Source organism: Grammomys surdaster, unplaced genomic scaffold, assembly GCF_004785775.1.
Source record: "Grammomys surdaster isolate TR1022 unplaced genomic scaffold, NIH_TR_1.0 64, whole genome shotgun sequence".
In the NCBI taxonomy this organism is placed as follows: domain Eukaryota; kingdom Metazoa; phylum Chordata; class Mammalia; order Rodentia; family Muridae; genus Grammomys; species Grammomys surdaster.
The window spans coordinates 13,204,565-13,219,582 of NW_021604566.1; the positions used below are offsets into that span (position 1 = coordinate 13,204,565).

Consider the following 15,018-nt stretch of genomic DNA (forward strand, 5'->3'; position numbering starts at 1 on the left):
AGGGGCACTGGACGTGGGTCTCTAGAGAGACGCGTACCGCTCCCTTCGGTGGAGTCGGCACTGCTGGACCTGCTGGCGTCTCGCTAAAGTCCTTGGGGCGCAGAGTCGGCTCAGAACCCCTTCTGCGCTGTCCCACCCAGAGCGCACACGTCTCCTAGCTCCGCTGCGGACTCAAGAGCGCCTGCTCAGGAGCCGGTACACGGTCGTGCCCTAGTAGCTCGGCTGAAGATCGCTCTTAGAGACCCAGGGGGCAGAGAGGCGTTTTGTTGACTGATAATTAAAAGAGAGACGGAATTGAAACCCGTTTTGCTGGAGCCGTTTGAGGGCTGGGGGGGGCGGGGACAATGTGGACAGCAGGTGTTGCAAACCTGCATTCCTTAGTCAAGGTGGTTTGGGGAGCAAAAGAGAAGGCGACCTGAGCCAGCACCTTCCAGTCGGGGGACGCCGAGGCAGATTTTCGTTTGAGGTTTGAGACATTTGGTTTTTTATTTTATTTTGGTTTGATTTGGTGTTGAGGTTTGTGCCTTTTGTGTTATTTTTCCTAGGTAGGGTTGGTGGGATCGAATTGGGAAGTTTGTTCATTGTCTTCGATGGGGTGGGGGAGAAGTAGTTAAGAGCATCTAGGACCCCTCACTCAGCGACCTCGGTTTCCCACAGATCTGTAAAACTCAGCTTGCGATGGCCTTTCTGCCTTCTGGTGAGACCCAGTCCCAGGACAAGGCGAACTACCTGCCCCGGAGTAGCCCCCAGAACCTGACTGCCTACTACGCGTCTGTCCCAGGCCACTTTAAGAACCTCGTCGCCACCACCGAGGAGAATGTCTGGAAACTGGCAGCTGCAGTGTCTGAGTCCCAGGCGACGGCCCCTCTCAGTGCTTTCGGGACGACTCCTCCCTTGTGGAACCCGGGTCTGCCTGTGCAGAGCACAGAGCCGCTATACAATCTGCCCTGGTACAAGTTGTCACCATGGTACCCAGTTCCCCAATTTACTCCTGAGGTACCACGATTTCTAGACAGCACTGAGCATAGGAGCAGCAGCGGTTCCAGCGGCCAAAATTTGGTCCCCGTCGGCGGCCAAATCAACAGAGACCAGTTGTGGGGAGCTGAAAATTTACTTCTGCCATCCCCGGTAATTGCTTCTCTACTACCTGATGGAATTAAGTCTTCCCAGTCAATATCTGTCCCCCAAACCTTGAACCAAGAGGGGAAACTGTCTTTTCGCGGCTTCAACTTCACAGAGGAGGAACTGCGCTTCGTTCTGTATGGAGCCATCGCTAGTCCGGAACACCCAGCTGGCCTACAGCATGCAATTTCAGGCATCCTGGCTCCCACAGAGAGTCCTGGTAAGGAAATCTACATCCTGGGTCTGGGTTGAGTGGAATGGGTCTGGGCCACACAGTATTAAAACGTGGATCTATGTTGCCTCTAAAAGAGTGTCCCTCTAAACATCCTGCTCTTGGCTCGCTTCTCGGGGTCCTCCTTGCCTAACTGTAATTCCTGAGCTTGTTTTTAGTGAGCTTTGAGAACTAAGAGCATAGCGGTTTCACTCGGTGGCTTTAGGGATGTACAAAGTATCTACATGATGGTCTCCAGAAATTCACACCTGGCAGCTCTTTACCTCAGAAAAGCATCGTCTCTGATTCTCAAGTTTGCAAAATGGAGTTCATTACCTACCAGATCTTGCCCAAAGGGTGTTCTGAGTCTCAAATGAGCAACAGTGTACAAAAAGCTTGTGTCAGACAGCGGTACCAACAGTAAAGGATAGAGGGTACACGTCAAATCTAAAGCACTCTCTAGGAACTGAGCGATCCCCCTCAGGAAGGCAACTCGTGGTATTTATTCTTAATTAGAATAATTTAAGGCTGTCTCTTTCTAGGGTCTAATCATCTTCGTAAAACACTGGACAAAGACTCCCTTCAGCTTCCGGAAGGTAGGCTGCACTCCTTGCCTGGATTTATTTCCCAGAACTAATGCTGAATCATTGCCTGGGCTCATTCTTTCCTCTCCTGCCTCGGGTTCACCTAGGTCTCTGTCTCATGCAGACAGCATTTGGCGATGCTCTGCACTTTGGCGTGTTCTGTAGCAACTTCATTGCCAAAGGAGTGAGATTTGGACCCTTTCGAGGTAAAGTGGTCAATGCCAGTGAAGTGAAGACACACAGGGACAATTCTCGGATGTGGGAAGTAAGTGTGTTTCTGGGATGATCTGCTGAAATTGGGGAGGATGACCTGAGGTTGAGGAGGCAGTACCCTCGAAGGCCTTTATCGAGAAAGACCTCCCTCTGCATGAACTCCACTTTGTAGTGGGTGAAATAACTTTAATCTGTACAGAATAGACATGGAAAGTACATTTAAAGAATTACCACTGCATGTTTTACTTACAGACAAAACCAAGTGTTTTAAATATGGTAGAGTGCTAAAAGCATGCTACAGGAAAGAAAGATACGTTTTAGACTTTCATTTTACTTTCTTGTAAAATTGACTATGGATTAACAAAACAAATAAAACCAATGCTCTCCCAGTTAGTGACTGTCTAAGGGAGGCTACTGAGATAGCAGCTTTTCATTGACAGGAACCATTTTTCAGAATGTACCAGATAACTTAAAATCTTCCAAATACCCTAACCTTGAACTTCTAGGAATAAAATTTAGGAAGATAATCTGTAATTTTGGCAATGTGGAAGACCTGAATTAAACAGTAGTTTATACTAAACTAGGTGAGACACCGAAGCTGCTACACCAGGAGGATGATACAGCAGCTCCAATGCCTCCACACTGGACAGAAGAGAACTCCCCAGCACTCTTTAAGAGCTGGGCTCAAATAAGACCTATTTACTTCCCTTACCCTTGCTTATAAAATTAACATACACTACTCGTAGAAACTCAGGGGTCAAGAATGTGATAAGGCCATAAATTCATTTTTAAAGTATGTTGTCTTGTAATCTATAGAGGAACTGGAGAAAATACCTGGCATACCTGAAATGCTGGACTCAATCCCCAGCACCGCATAACCCCATATGGTGGCACACATTGGCACTGCAGAGGTAGCAGCAGGTGTATTAGAAGTTCAAGGCCATCCTCAACTATATTTTAAATTCAAGTCCCACCTGAGCTATATGAGATATTGTCAAAAAAAAAAAAAAGTTTAGCCGGGCAGTGGTGGCGCATGCCTTTAATCCCAGCACTTGGGAGGCGGAGGCAGGTGGATTTCTGAGTTCAAGGCCAGCCTGGTCTACAGAGTGAGTTCCAGGACAGCCCGGGCTATAAAGAGAAACCCTGTCTCGAAAAAACAAAAAAAAAGTTTATATGCTACTTCTGGTATGGAAATCTGATTTATAGAATTGTGTTCTATAGTAGGAATTTGGGTATAGATTTTTAAATTTCAGCTTATAGATCAGACAAAAGGAAAACAAATCAAGAGCTCATGCCTACTGGTAGGATGGGGGATGGCAATGTGCTTGATAGTCCCTGAACTCAGGGAGCTGAGGCAAGCCTTGAGTACATAAGCAAGATCCTATTCAAACCAAAATAAGCACATTGTACTGGCTGGTTTTGTGTCAACTTGACACAAGCTGGAGTTAGAGAAAGGAGCTTCAGTCAAGGAAATGCCTCCATGAGATCCAGCTGTAAGGCATTTTCTCAATTAGTGATCAAGGTGGGAGGGCCCCTTGTGGGTGATACCATCCCTGGGCTGGTAATCTCCAGTTCTATAAAAAAGCAAGCTGAGCAAGCCAGGGGAAGCAAGCCAGTAAGTAACATCCTTCCATGGCCTCTGCTTCAGCTCCTACTTCCTGACCTGCTTGAGTTCCAGTCCTGACTTCCTTTGGTGATGAACAGCAATGTGGAAGTGTAAACTGAATAAACCCTTTCCTCCTCAACTTGCTTCTTGGTCATGATGTTTGTGTAGGAATACACACACACACACAAACCAAACTTCCTGTCTCATTTTACTTAGATTTTTGAAGATGGTCACCTGAGCCATTTTATTGATGGCAAAGCTTCTGGGAACTGGATGTCGTATGTCAACTGTGCTCGATTCCCCAAGGAGCAGAACCTGGCTGCCGTGCAGCACCAAGGGCAGATATTTTATGAGAGCTGTAAAGACATCCACCAGAACCAGGAGCTGCTTGTGTGGTATGGAAACAGCTATGAGAAGTTTCTGGACATTCCCATGAACCTCCAGGTCACTGAGCACGAAGGCAAGCAGCTGTCTGAGCCCTCTGAGGGTAAGTGTCTGCCTCTGCCCTGCCCAGTGAGAACCTATTAGAATACTAGCTGGACTCCCTAAAGGCTCCCAACTGAGATCCCAGAGACTCTGTAAGAGGTGTATCCTCACCATCTTTTCTACAGCCTCTTTTTCTAAGGTTATCCATCTTCCTCCCTACCTGTTCTTGGGAATAAAAGACATAGAATACATGCCAGCATACTGTGGGTAAGCCAGTGTGATTCATCCCTGCTCAGGCCGGCTTTCTCAAATGGTGGGCTGCAGTAACTTAGTGGGGTGGAAAATCAATTTAGTGATTGAAATTAGCATTAAAGAAAAAAATTAGAATAGAAAATATTGAAGAGAATCACTTAAGAAACAACGCAAGGCATCTAGTTAAAACTATTTCTCCCTGGCTGAGGCGGCTTCTTTCATATTCAAGTACTCTACCCTTGAGCTACATACACTTCCAGCCTCTAAACTGGGTGTGTTTGTACATACCTTTAATCCCAGCACTTGGGAGGGAGAGGCAGGCAGACCTCTGTGTTTGAAGCCAGCCTGGTCTAACGGAGTGTCAAGTTACTGTGTAGTCACACAGTGAGACTGTGCCTCAGGCAAAACAAGACAAATATCTCACTACTTCCAGCCCCTAACATAAGGTTTAATTGTGGCAAATCTGAAAAATGTTGGACTATGCTTCAGCTTTCAACACTCGTCCCTGCTTTTCTTCTTTTTTTCCTCTTCTTTTCCTTTTCTTTTTCTCCCCCTAACCCCCCTAGACAGGCCTTGAACTCAGAACCTTCTGCCCCAGCTTTCCAAGTGCTCCTGACTGTTGAACCATGTGTGTCTCTGTGTGCGTATACGTGTGTGTGTGTGTGTGTGTGTGTTTGTATACACCTGGACTGGAGATCTTATAGAGAGGCTAGCTAGTCCTAATCACAGGTGGGGCTGAGACTATGCATCTTGCTCAGCTTCCATGGGTTGCTGTTGGTCCCTGGATGATCACATCTGAGTGGCTAGAAGATAGAGGACAACCAACTCACCACAGGATTAGGTCTTCAGATGTGGTGGTTTTAAGGAAAGAGTGGTCCTGAGCACTCAGACTGCTAGAATCTCCAGGCTTGCATCTTTTTTATTTTTATTCTTTTCTTTCTTTCTTCTTTTTTTTTCTCTGTTCCCTGTCTCAAGCAGTCCAGGATGGATGGCTGAACTGGTCTTCCTTCCTACTTCCAACCCTCAACCAAATGCTAGGATTATAAACATGTAAAACCATACCCAGCTTTGAATTCTTATTTATTTATGTAGGTCTTTTTGATATCTGGTTTCACTAAGTAACTGGCTGTTCTGAAACTCACTGTGTAGACAAAGTTGGACTCGTGAGTTCAAGTCCTCTGCCCCCTGGATGCTGAGATTTAAAGTGTGTACCATCACACGCAGCTTGAAATTTATTCCTAAATATTACCCGTCCAACTGGTTTTTATACACAAGCATTTGGAAACTACTGACCCAGAAGGTGAGGAAAAATATAAACTACTGTGCATATAGAAAGGTATAGAAAGAGTGGTCTGGGTGAAGATGATCAGAGAGGTTATGGGGAGGAAGGGAGGGAAGGCCTCTGACTCCTCCAGCAGGTGCATGGAGCAGAAACGGCTGCAGAAGACCGCATGAATCTCTGTGGTCTCAGGATGTCATCCCTAGCACCTAACCAAGAATGACTGTCTTGGTCACTTCCAGAAAATGCTTCATCTGTTTTTGACATACAAGTGGAAAATGAGATTCGGGGGCAAAAATATACTTAGTGAATGCTTTGTGGGAAATTTATGGAGAAAAAGTCCAAAGTGTCTTGTGGTCCATGCCTGTGATCCTAGCAGACACAGGAGGATTATTACAAGTGTGAGGTCAATCTGGCCGCAGAGTGAGACCCTGTCTCAAAATAACAACAACAAAGTCTGCCTGCTTCTGCCTCCTGGGTGCTGGATTGAAAGTATTTGCACCACACCCCACCCATGGTGCTATCTTGGACAAGATGTGAAAGGCAGATTTGAAAAGATTAATTTATTGAGAAGTCTTACAAGTGACTTCCTATGATGACTGTTAATATGAGTGTCTAGTTTTATTCCATTGCTGTCGTGGGGATTAAATCGAATCCAGGGCCTGAAGCCTGCCAGGCAAGCTCTCTGCCACTGATCCATTCACACCCCAGCCCAAGATCAATGTTTTTGGAGATGATTAATAATAAAAGCATAGTGGTGCATGTGTTAATTTTGATACTTGTGAGGTTGAAGAAGAATAATTTTAAGTTCAAATCTACTCAGGGAGATCCTACATCCAACAAAAATCCAATTCCTTTCTCAAAGGTATTTTGGTAGGGTTGGTGGGTGCCTCCCATATAAGGTGTAGGGTTGGAAAGTCATGTTCTTGGCTTATTGTAAGTGGGCTATTTGAATAGACCAGGTGTGCCTGGGGAGAAACGGAAGACAGCTGCATCGCTAAAACTCCAGCATAGGTGACAGACTTACCTTTCTGTGCTTGCCTTCTGACACTCAGTGACCTATCATTCCTGTGAGTCAGACTCAGTAATAATCAATGCCTGTGAACTAATGAAGGCACAGTGCATTCATTGTCTGAATGTGTATGTAGTCCAGGCTAACCTCAAACTCCCTATGGAGCCAAAGATGACCTTATACTCCTGATTTTTCAGCCCAGGTTCACAGGTGTGTTCCACCACACCAGCTATGGTGTGTGTCTGTTTATGGCTTTTTTTGAATTCTGTTTGAGGTGGTGAAGAGGAGGGACAGAGGTTAACACACCCTCTGGCACTAAACACCCCTGTGTTTGACAGAGTCCACAGAAGGTTACAGATGCGAACGCTGTGGAAAGGTGTTTACCTACAAGTACTACAGAGATAAGCACCTCAAGTACACTCCCTGTGTGGATAAGGGGGATAGGAAGTTTCCATGTTCTCTCTGCCAAAGATCCTTTGAAAAGCGTGACCGACTCCGGATCCACGTTCTTCATGTCCATGAAAGGCACCGGCCCTACCTGGTGAGCAGTTTGTGGTTTGATGTCCTTCTTCCTAGTCTGTTTTCACACTCCCCTGTCCTGACCACATAGAGAGGGGCTCATGAGACTGACTGGAGGATTCTCTGCTTGCCATGCCATGGCAGTGAGGAAGAGGCACATGTGTGGGCATGAACATATGTCAAGATCTGTGGCCGGGAAAAAGGGGGGACAGAAGTAGGAGTGGGCTTCTGGGCTAGGAAAGGTGCTCAGCCTCAGGGTGAAGACTAGATCACAACAGTGAGTTGTACTGGAAGCTGGGAAGGGATCAGGCATTAGATAGTCATGGGTGCAGAGGAAATATTGAAATGGTCCAAAGAAAGGAAGACTACATCACAGTCCATGGTCTTTATAAGGATGAGAGACAACAGTGATGCCAGAGAGCCGTTCTCTGCCAGACTTGGTCAAAAGGGCAAAACAAAGTTTGTCCTAAAGAGACAAGATGGGGTTCCATGTTTTTGTTGTCTGAACACAAGAGGCATCTGTCCACCTAAGCTGATCAAAGAATGCCTCACCTTGAATTTCCTGTGATTTTTCCATGACAGTCATGTCCAGAGAGTTCATGACTCTGGTTTTATTTTTTTGTTTTGTTTTGTTTTGTTTTTTGTTTTTTTGGTTTTTCGAGACAGGGTTTCTCTGTGTAGCCCTGGCTGTCCTGGAACTCACTCTGTAGACCAGGCTAGCCTCAAACTCAGAAATCCGCCTGTCTCTGCCTCCCAAGTGCTGGGATTAAAGGCATTTTATTTGTTTTTAAAGTCAGTACTTTATAAGGAGAAGACTGAAGAGAAACAGACATACAGAACTTTGGATATCTGGTCTGGTTTCGCTTTGGGTACAAGTGGTTGAACACAGTTTGAACATACACTGAACAAGCGCTCGACCACTGAGCAACAGCCATGGACCAACATCAAATGATGTTGGGTACACACTTGACAACTCCATCCTGCCGGCTGTGGGAGTTCTGTAATCTCTTTGCTTAGGAAGGTCTGAGGCAGCTTCTAGGCTGGCTTGTGCTATGTAATCTCAGGCAAGCCTTGGCACACTCAGCCAGTGGCTTGTTGGTCCACAGATGCACATGGAATAGAGAGTTCTCAGGCTGTCAGTGTAGCTCTTGTGTTAAAATGCTTGCCCTGAAAGGCTGACAACATGAGCTTGTTTCCGGGAACAAACTCAGGAGTCGACAAATTCCAAAGTGTTTTTCTGATGATCTTCACATGTATGCCATGATCACGTGCCTATGCACACACTCATAATAATGTTAGGAAAATCTTAGCCAGACGTGGACATGGGAGTGAGAGGCAGGCAGATCTGTAAGTTTGAGGCATGTATCCCTGGTCTCCACAGAGAGAGGTCCAGGACAGCCAGGGCTACATAGATCCTTTCTCTAAGCAAACAAGTAAACAAATTATGGAATTTTTAAAAACTTCTCTCACCCCCAGGAAAATATATGTTGAGACATAATTTGGGGGAGAAGATAAAATTTCAACTCTGTTTTGTTATCTCCTAGTGTTCAACATGTGGGAAAAGCTTCTCTCAGTCTTCCAGCCTGAACAAGCACATGCGAGTCCACTCCGGAGACAGGCCATACCAGTGTGTGTACTGTACAAAGGTAGGTGAGACCTCCTTTGGTGCCAGCCATCTGTAACTAGAAGAGTGAAGCTCGACTTCATCTTGGGTAACTAACTGATTACCAATCAGCCAATGCACTTTTTCCGTGAATTCTAGACCAGCTAGGACTACAGAGTGAAACCGTGTTTCAAAATGAATAACTTTTTTAAAAAGAGAATTTAAGGTGGGCAGTGGTGGCGCATGCCTTTAATCCCAGCACTTGGGAGGCAGAGGCAGGCGGTTTTCTGAGTTTGAGGCCAGCCTGGTCTACCGAATGAGTTCCAGGACAGCCAGGGCTACACAGAGAAACCCTGTCTCAGAGAGAGAGAGAGAGAGAGAGAGAGAGAGAATGAGAGAATTTAAGAGCACAGTCTTAGCCAGCATTCAGGCTTGACCTTTGACCTTTGTAGTAGTTGGGTTAGTTGGGTTTTATCAGTCGGTCTGTATAAAACTTCATCACTGTGTCTGCCAGTTGTAACCACTGAAAGTGTTAGTTACTCCTCATGCTGCTAATCATTCTAAAGGCATATTTATGAGGGTACCATCTGATTCGTGCACTGTAGAATATCCATCAGCAGAGATAGAGAGGAATTAAGGCTTTTCTGAAAAACACAATTCATTGATCATGTTTCAGGAATATTCTAAGGGATCTCTCATTTTAATTTGGTGATGTGCAATGCTGTCCAGTTTGTAGCTATTTCCATATGTGGCTGTTTGAAAGCACAGAAGTGAAAAGACCCAGATACAGTGAAGCCTGGCTGCAATCTCAGGTTGAGGTGGGAAGATTATGAGTTCAAGGCCAGCCTGGGCTGTACAGCGTGATCCCAGCCAACCAAGGAAGGGGAATAGAAAATGTGTTTCCTGATTTCACTAGCCAAACTTTGTGCCCTGAAGCCTCAAGGACAAGGTGGACAGCACAGCTGCAGAGCATGCAGTCCTCTGGGCTTGTTTGTCTCCCTTGGCATCATCCTTGTATCTTATAGTAATGCCAGAAAGGGAGAAGAGTGGATCTTAGACTTCCAAACTCCCCTGAGAGGAAGAAAAAAAAAAAAAGGCATTCTGCTTAGTCAGGCACATGCCTGTAACCCCCACCATGTAAGAAGTAGAGGCAAGAGGTTTGGGTATTCAAGGTTAGTCTCTGCTACCCAGTGAGTCTAAGGTCAGTCCAGGTTACCTTAGGTGGCCAGTGAGATGGCACAGTGGGTAAAAGTGCCTCTTGCCAAGTCTTCTAACAACCTGAGTTTGATTCCTGGCACCCATGTGGTAGAAAAAGAGAAGCAAGGTTGTCTTTTATTAAACCTATTCCCCGTAACAAATAATTTTTAAGAATAAAACTAATTCCTGCAGGTTGTCCTCTGACATGTATGTATACACTAGTGTGTATACTGTACACACACACACACACAACGGTAAAAGCAAACAAACAGAAACCAAAACCATACACATACACTAGGCATCTTGAGACCCTCAACTCAAAAAAACCAAACATCGTAACAGCAAAGAAACATCATGACGCCAATCTGAAAACAACCCCATCTCCTTCAGTGGATGACAGGTGTGACAGTCTAGGACGTGTCCATTTTCTGTTGCATTTCACAAAGCAAGGAAAAAGGAATGAAACTGTTGATAAACATACTTGATGGTCTGAGGGTTATGCTGAGTGGGAAAAATGAGTCCTGGAAGATCACATCCCCTCATGCACTTCACGCCGAGATTTTGAGATGGAGAACGCATCTCTGGTTGTCTGAAGAAACATCTGTGGGAAAGGAAAGGACCTCTCTGGCTGCAAAGGGCAAAAGGAAGATTCTTGGGATGAAAATGCAGTCTTCTGCCAGGCAGTGGTGGCACATGCCTTTAATCCCAGCACTTGGGAAGCAGAGGCAGGCAGATTTCTGAGTTTGAGGCCAGTGGTCTACACAGTGAGTTCCAGGACAGCCAGGGCTACACAGAGAAACCTTGTCTTGAAAAACCAAAAAAAGAAAAAAAGAAAATGCAGTCTTCTTTATTTAATGTTAATTTATTTAAATGTTATGGGTGTTTTGCCTGCATGCATGTCTGTGTACCACATGCATGTCTGATGTCAGCGGAGGCCAGAAGTCGTCAGCTACTCTGGAACCTAGGTTGCAGATGGATGTGAGCACTGAGAATCAAACCCAGGTCCTCAGGAACAGCAGCTAGCACTCTTAACCATCCACCACCAAGCGGTTCTAGCTTGCCCTACACACACACACACACACATGCACACACGCACACATGCATGCACACACACACGTGCGCTCACACTCTCTGAGGCAAAGTCTCATGTAGTACAGGTGGGGCTCAAATTCATATGCATCTGAGACAAGCCTTCCACTTTCATTCGCCTTTCTTTACTAGGAGTGCTAGGGTGACAGGTGACTGCCAACACACTGGCGCCTATCAGTGTCAACATGTTTCTTATGAATTGAAAGATGTAAGCAAGCCGAGTGGTGGTGGTGCATACCTTTAATCCCAGCACTTGGGAGGCAGAGGCAGGTGGATTTCTGAGTTCGAGGCCAGCCGGGTCTACAGAGTGACTTTCAGGACAGCCAGGGCTACACAGAGAAACCCTGTCTTGAAAAACAAAACAAACAAACAAACAAAAAAAAGGTGATACGTCCATTACAATGAAAATTAACCCCTTGCTGAGTTGTATAGCCTGTGGAAGTTGCTTTTTCTGCTTTCTGCCCTCTGCAGAAGTTCACTGCTTCCAGCATACTCCGAACACACATTAGACAGCACTCCGGAGAGAAGCCCTTCAAGTGCAAGCATTGTGGTAAAGCTTTTGCATCCCATGCTGCCCATGACAGCCATGTCCGGCGCTCACACAAGGAGGATGGCCGTAGCTCCTGCAATGTTTGTGGGAAAGGCTTCCTGGATCAAGAGGCTTTCTATGCCCACATGAAGCTTCATAAAACCTGCTAGCTCTTTGAGAGCAAAGCCAGTTGAAAACCAAGAACTCTGACTGTAATTCCTGGTTTGCCTGTGTCACATGGACATGGTTGAAGTGTTCAGTGAGAATCTGAAGAACGGAGTAGTTGATCTGAAACTCCAGAACTTATGGAATCCTTTCTGAGCAGGACTGGGTGTAAAGTCCTGGATCCTGTGATGATAAAAGAAGAAAGACTCCTCCTCTCCTTTCCTGTCAGTCCTTTAACACCAGTTATACCATGTCTGTAGCCAGAGGCCTCTGCTTCCTTCAGAGCAATAACTTTGTTTAAAGCTTTAATTTTATTTTATGTGCATGAGTGTTTTGCCGTGTATGTGTTTATGTGCTGCATGCCTAGTGCATGTGAAGGACAAAGGAAGACATCAGATCCTCTGGAACTGTTCATGGATAGCTGTAAGCCATCCTGTGGATACTGGGAATTCAACCCAGATCCTCTACAAGTCCTGCCAGGACTCTTAACTGCTAAACCATCTTGCCAGTTCCTGCTTTCTATTTTTTGTTTTTGGTGGTGTTGTTTTGGCCTCTCCATCACCACTCCTCTCTTTCCCTCTCTCTCCCACTCCCAAGCTGGCTTTAAATTTGTCATATAACTGATGATGACTTTGAATTACAGGATTAAGTTACTACATCCAAACGATTTGCCCTACCTAGAGATTTGGCATGTTATAACTGAGTCTTCTGCCGTGTATTAATGTTCCGTCTTAATTTGGGCTCATTTCTCTCCCCACTGAGCAATCAAAATCCCAGGTAATACATTGAGTACCAGACAAAAGCACTTCCAGGGCACGAAGACTGGTAATTCTTGTTGGTGTCTAAGTTTTACCAACTGGAAAAGAAAATTATGTCTGAATGAAGAAAGACTGAAAATAAACATTTATGCTACTCTAGTTTTAAAGCGGATTCCTTTTTTCTTTCCTTTTTAATCTTTTTTTTAAGCAACTTATTTATTTTTATTTTATGTGCATTGGTGTTTTGTCTGTGTCAAGGGGTGTTTGGAGGTGTCAGATACTAGAGTTACAGACAGTTGTGAGCTGCCATGTGGGTGCTGGGAATTGAACTCAGGTCCTCTGGAAGAGCAGTCAGTGCTCTTAACCACTGAGCCATCTCTCCAGCCCCCTTTTTAATCTTCTATATTTACTTATTTATTTTGGTTTTTCAAAACAGGATTTCTCTGTGTAGTCCTGGCCATCCTGAAACTCTGTGGACTAGGATGGTCTAGAACTCACAAGAGATCCACCTTCCTCTGCCTTCTGAGTGCTGGGATTAAAGATGTGTGCCGCCACTTCCTGGCTCTTCTCTTTCCTTTTAAAACATTTTTATTTCTAATATTGATGAATAAAGTATATTTTCCCCAACTCTTTGTAATTGGGTGGCTCCTGGTAATACAGGGAGGAACAAAGGGGGAAAAGCTAATTGCTAAGTGTGGTAACTCCCACCTGGAATTCTGGCAGTTAGGAAACTGAGGCAGGAGAACCACCTTGACTACAGGGCAATCCTGGACTACAGAGTGCGACCTCGTTTAAAAAAACAAGAAAGAGCCGGGCGGCGGTGGTGCACTCCTTTAATCCTAGCACTTGGGAGGCAGAGGCAGGCGGATTTCTGAGTTCGAGGCCAGCCTGGTCTACAGAGTGAGTTCCAGGACAGCCAGGGCTACACAGAGAAACCCTGTCTCGAAAAACCATAAAAGAAAGAAAGAAAGAAAGAAAGAAAGAAAGAAAGAAAGAAAGAAAGAAAGAAAGAAAAGAAAATGGACAAGGTATCTCAAGGCCTGTGTGAGTGACGGGTCTACATGGCTAATGTGGAGATGAACCTGTCCCAGGTCGGTGATCACAGACCACTCGGACTGAGTCTTACCTGTTTCAAATAGTATAGCACTGCATCTGCCCCACTGCAGATGAGACCTGAAGACAATGGTAGGAGGTCGTTTGCTTCTGAGAGGTAAAGCCAAGCCTCCCTCCCCTTCAAAGGCCAGACTCTTTCAAGAAATCACCACAGCATTGTTGGACCCTGCTTCTGGAGGAACCTTGCCCTACTAAACACCCATTAATATTCATATAGCAAGTCAAACCAGAGTAAGCCAGGTGGAAGTGCTCCCTGGATAACCCTAACCACTAGGGATGTGTCCTACCCCTGCTCCGGGAGCTATTGACCGCCTAAACACTTGCTTCACCTCTACCCATAACGCACGTCCATCAGGGCAGCAAATTCAATATGGAGCAGATGTCTGCAGAGGGCTCCCAGCTATAGTGGAGCCCCCTGTGCGAGCAATAGATGTCTCACAGGTGAGCAGCCATGACAGATTTTCCTCTGGGGAATTCTTCGCTGCCTTGACTAGGGCTGAGTAATTGACCCTAATGGGAATGGGCCCTGTTGTTTTAGGACTGTTTTAATTCATGTTAATTAACTCAGAACAATGGTCTTTTGAGAAGGTCCTGGCCTCCTCATGTAATTAAGCAGCCTTCCTTGGCTGCTAGCTCCAAATATATTGCTTAAAACATTTTCTTACTATTTAGGGGTTTAAACATTATTTTTAATTCAAACAGTAAGACAACTCAATGATCTTCATTTTTTTCACTCACTGGATAAATCAAATGATGTGTTTTGTTTTTGCGCTTGATTAGCAGAAAGGAGTTCACTGTTGTGTGTTTCCAATTGTCACTGTGCATGCATGCCAAATATACTGGGTTCTGTTCCGCTTCATCCTACACTAACTGGGCATTTTAAGAGCCGTTTCTTTCAGATTGGCTCCTCTGAGAAGTTTTGGCCCAACACACGTCAGTTTGGAGGACATAGCTTCTTGAGTTGTTTGCTGAAATGCTTAGTTTACTTCTTTAGAAGTTGTACTTCACTCTCCTCAAACAGTGAGCTGATCCTGCTGATAACAATGAGAAGACAAAGAATAGACCTCAAAAGCAGCTCATTGAAAACAGAATTTAAAAGATGCAGTGGAATTACAACTGTGAGCTGATACAGTCCCAATAGCTTAAAAAATATACTTTAGAGATGGACAAGGTTACATTTGTTCACCAACTCCTCAGTGTAGTGCACAGGGCAAGTAGTTTGATGCCTGAGGCTTAAGGTCCTCATCTATAATATGGTACAGTAATTATACCATCAAGTATTAGAAGAATTAAATGATAGTATATATATTATACACACACACACACACACACACACACAC

At 45.1% G+C, this 15,018-nt stretch overlaps 1 protein-coding gene across 1 annotated transcript; it reads left to right on the forward strand.

Annotated features, from left to right (window-relative positions):
- Nucleotides 1-678: 678 nt before the first annotated feature.
- Prdm14 (PR/SET domain 14) lies at nt 679-11,812 on the forward strand. The gene is made up of 7 exons (XM_028768754.1): nt 679-1,342; nt 1,876-1,929; nt 2,025-2,182; nt 3,953-4,223; nt 7,044-7,246; nt 8,769-8,870; nt 11,585-11,812. The coding sequence occupies exons 1-7, from the start codon at nt 679-681 to the stop codon at nt 11,810-11,812; spliced, it is 1,680 nt and encodes a 559-aa protein (XP_028624587.1).
- Nucleotides 11,813-15,018: the final 3,206 nt, after the last annotated feature.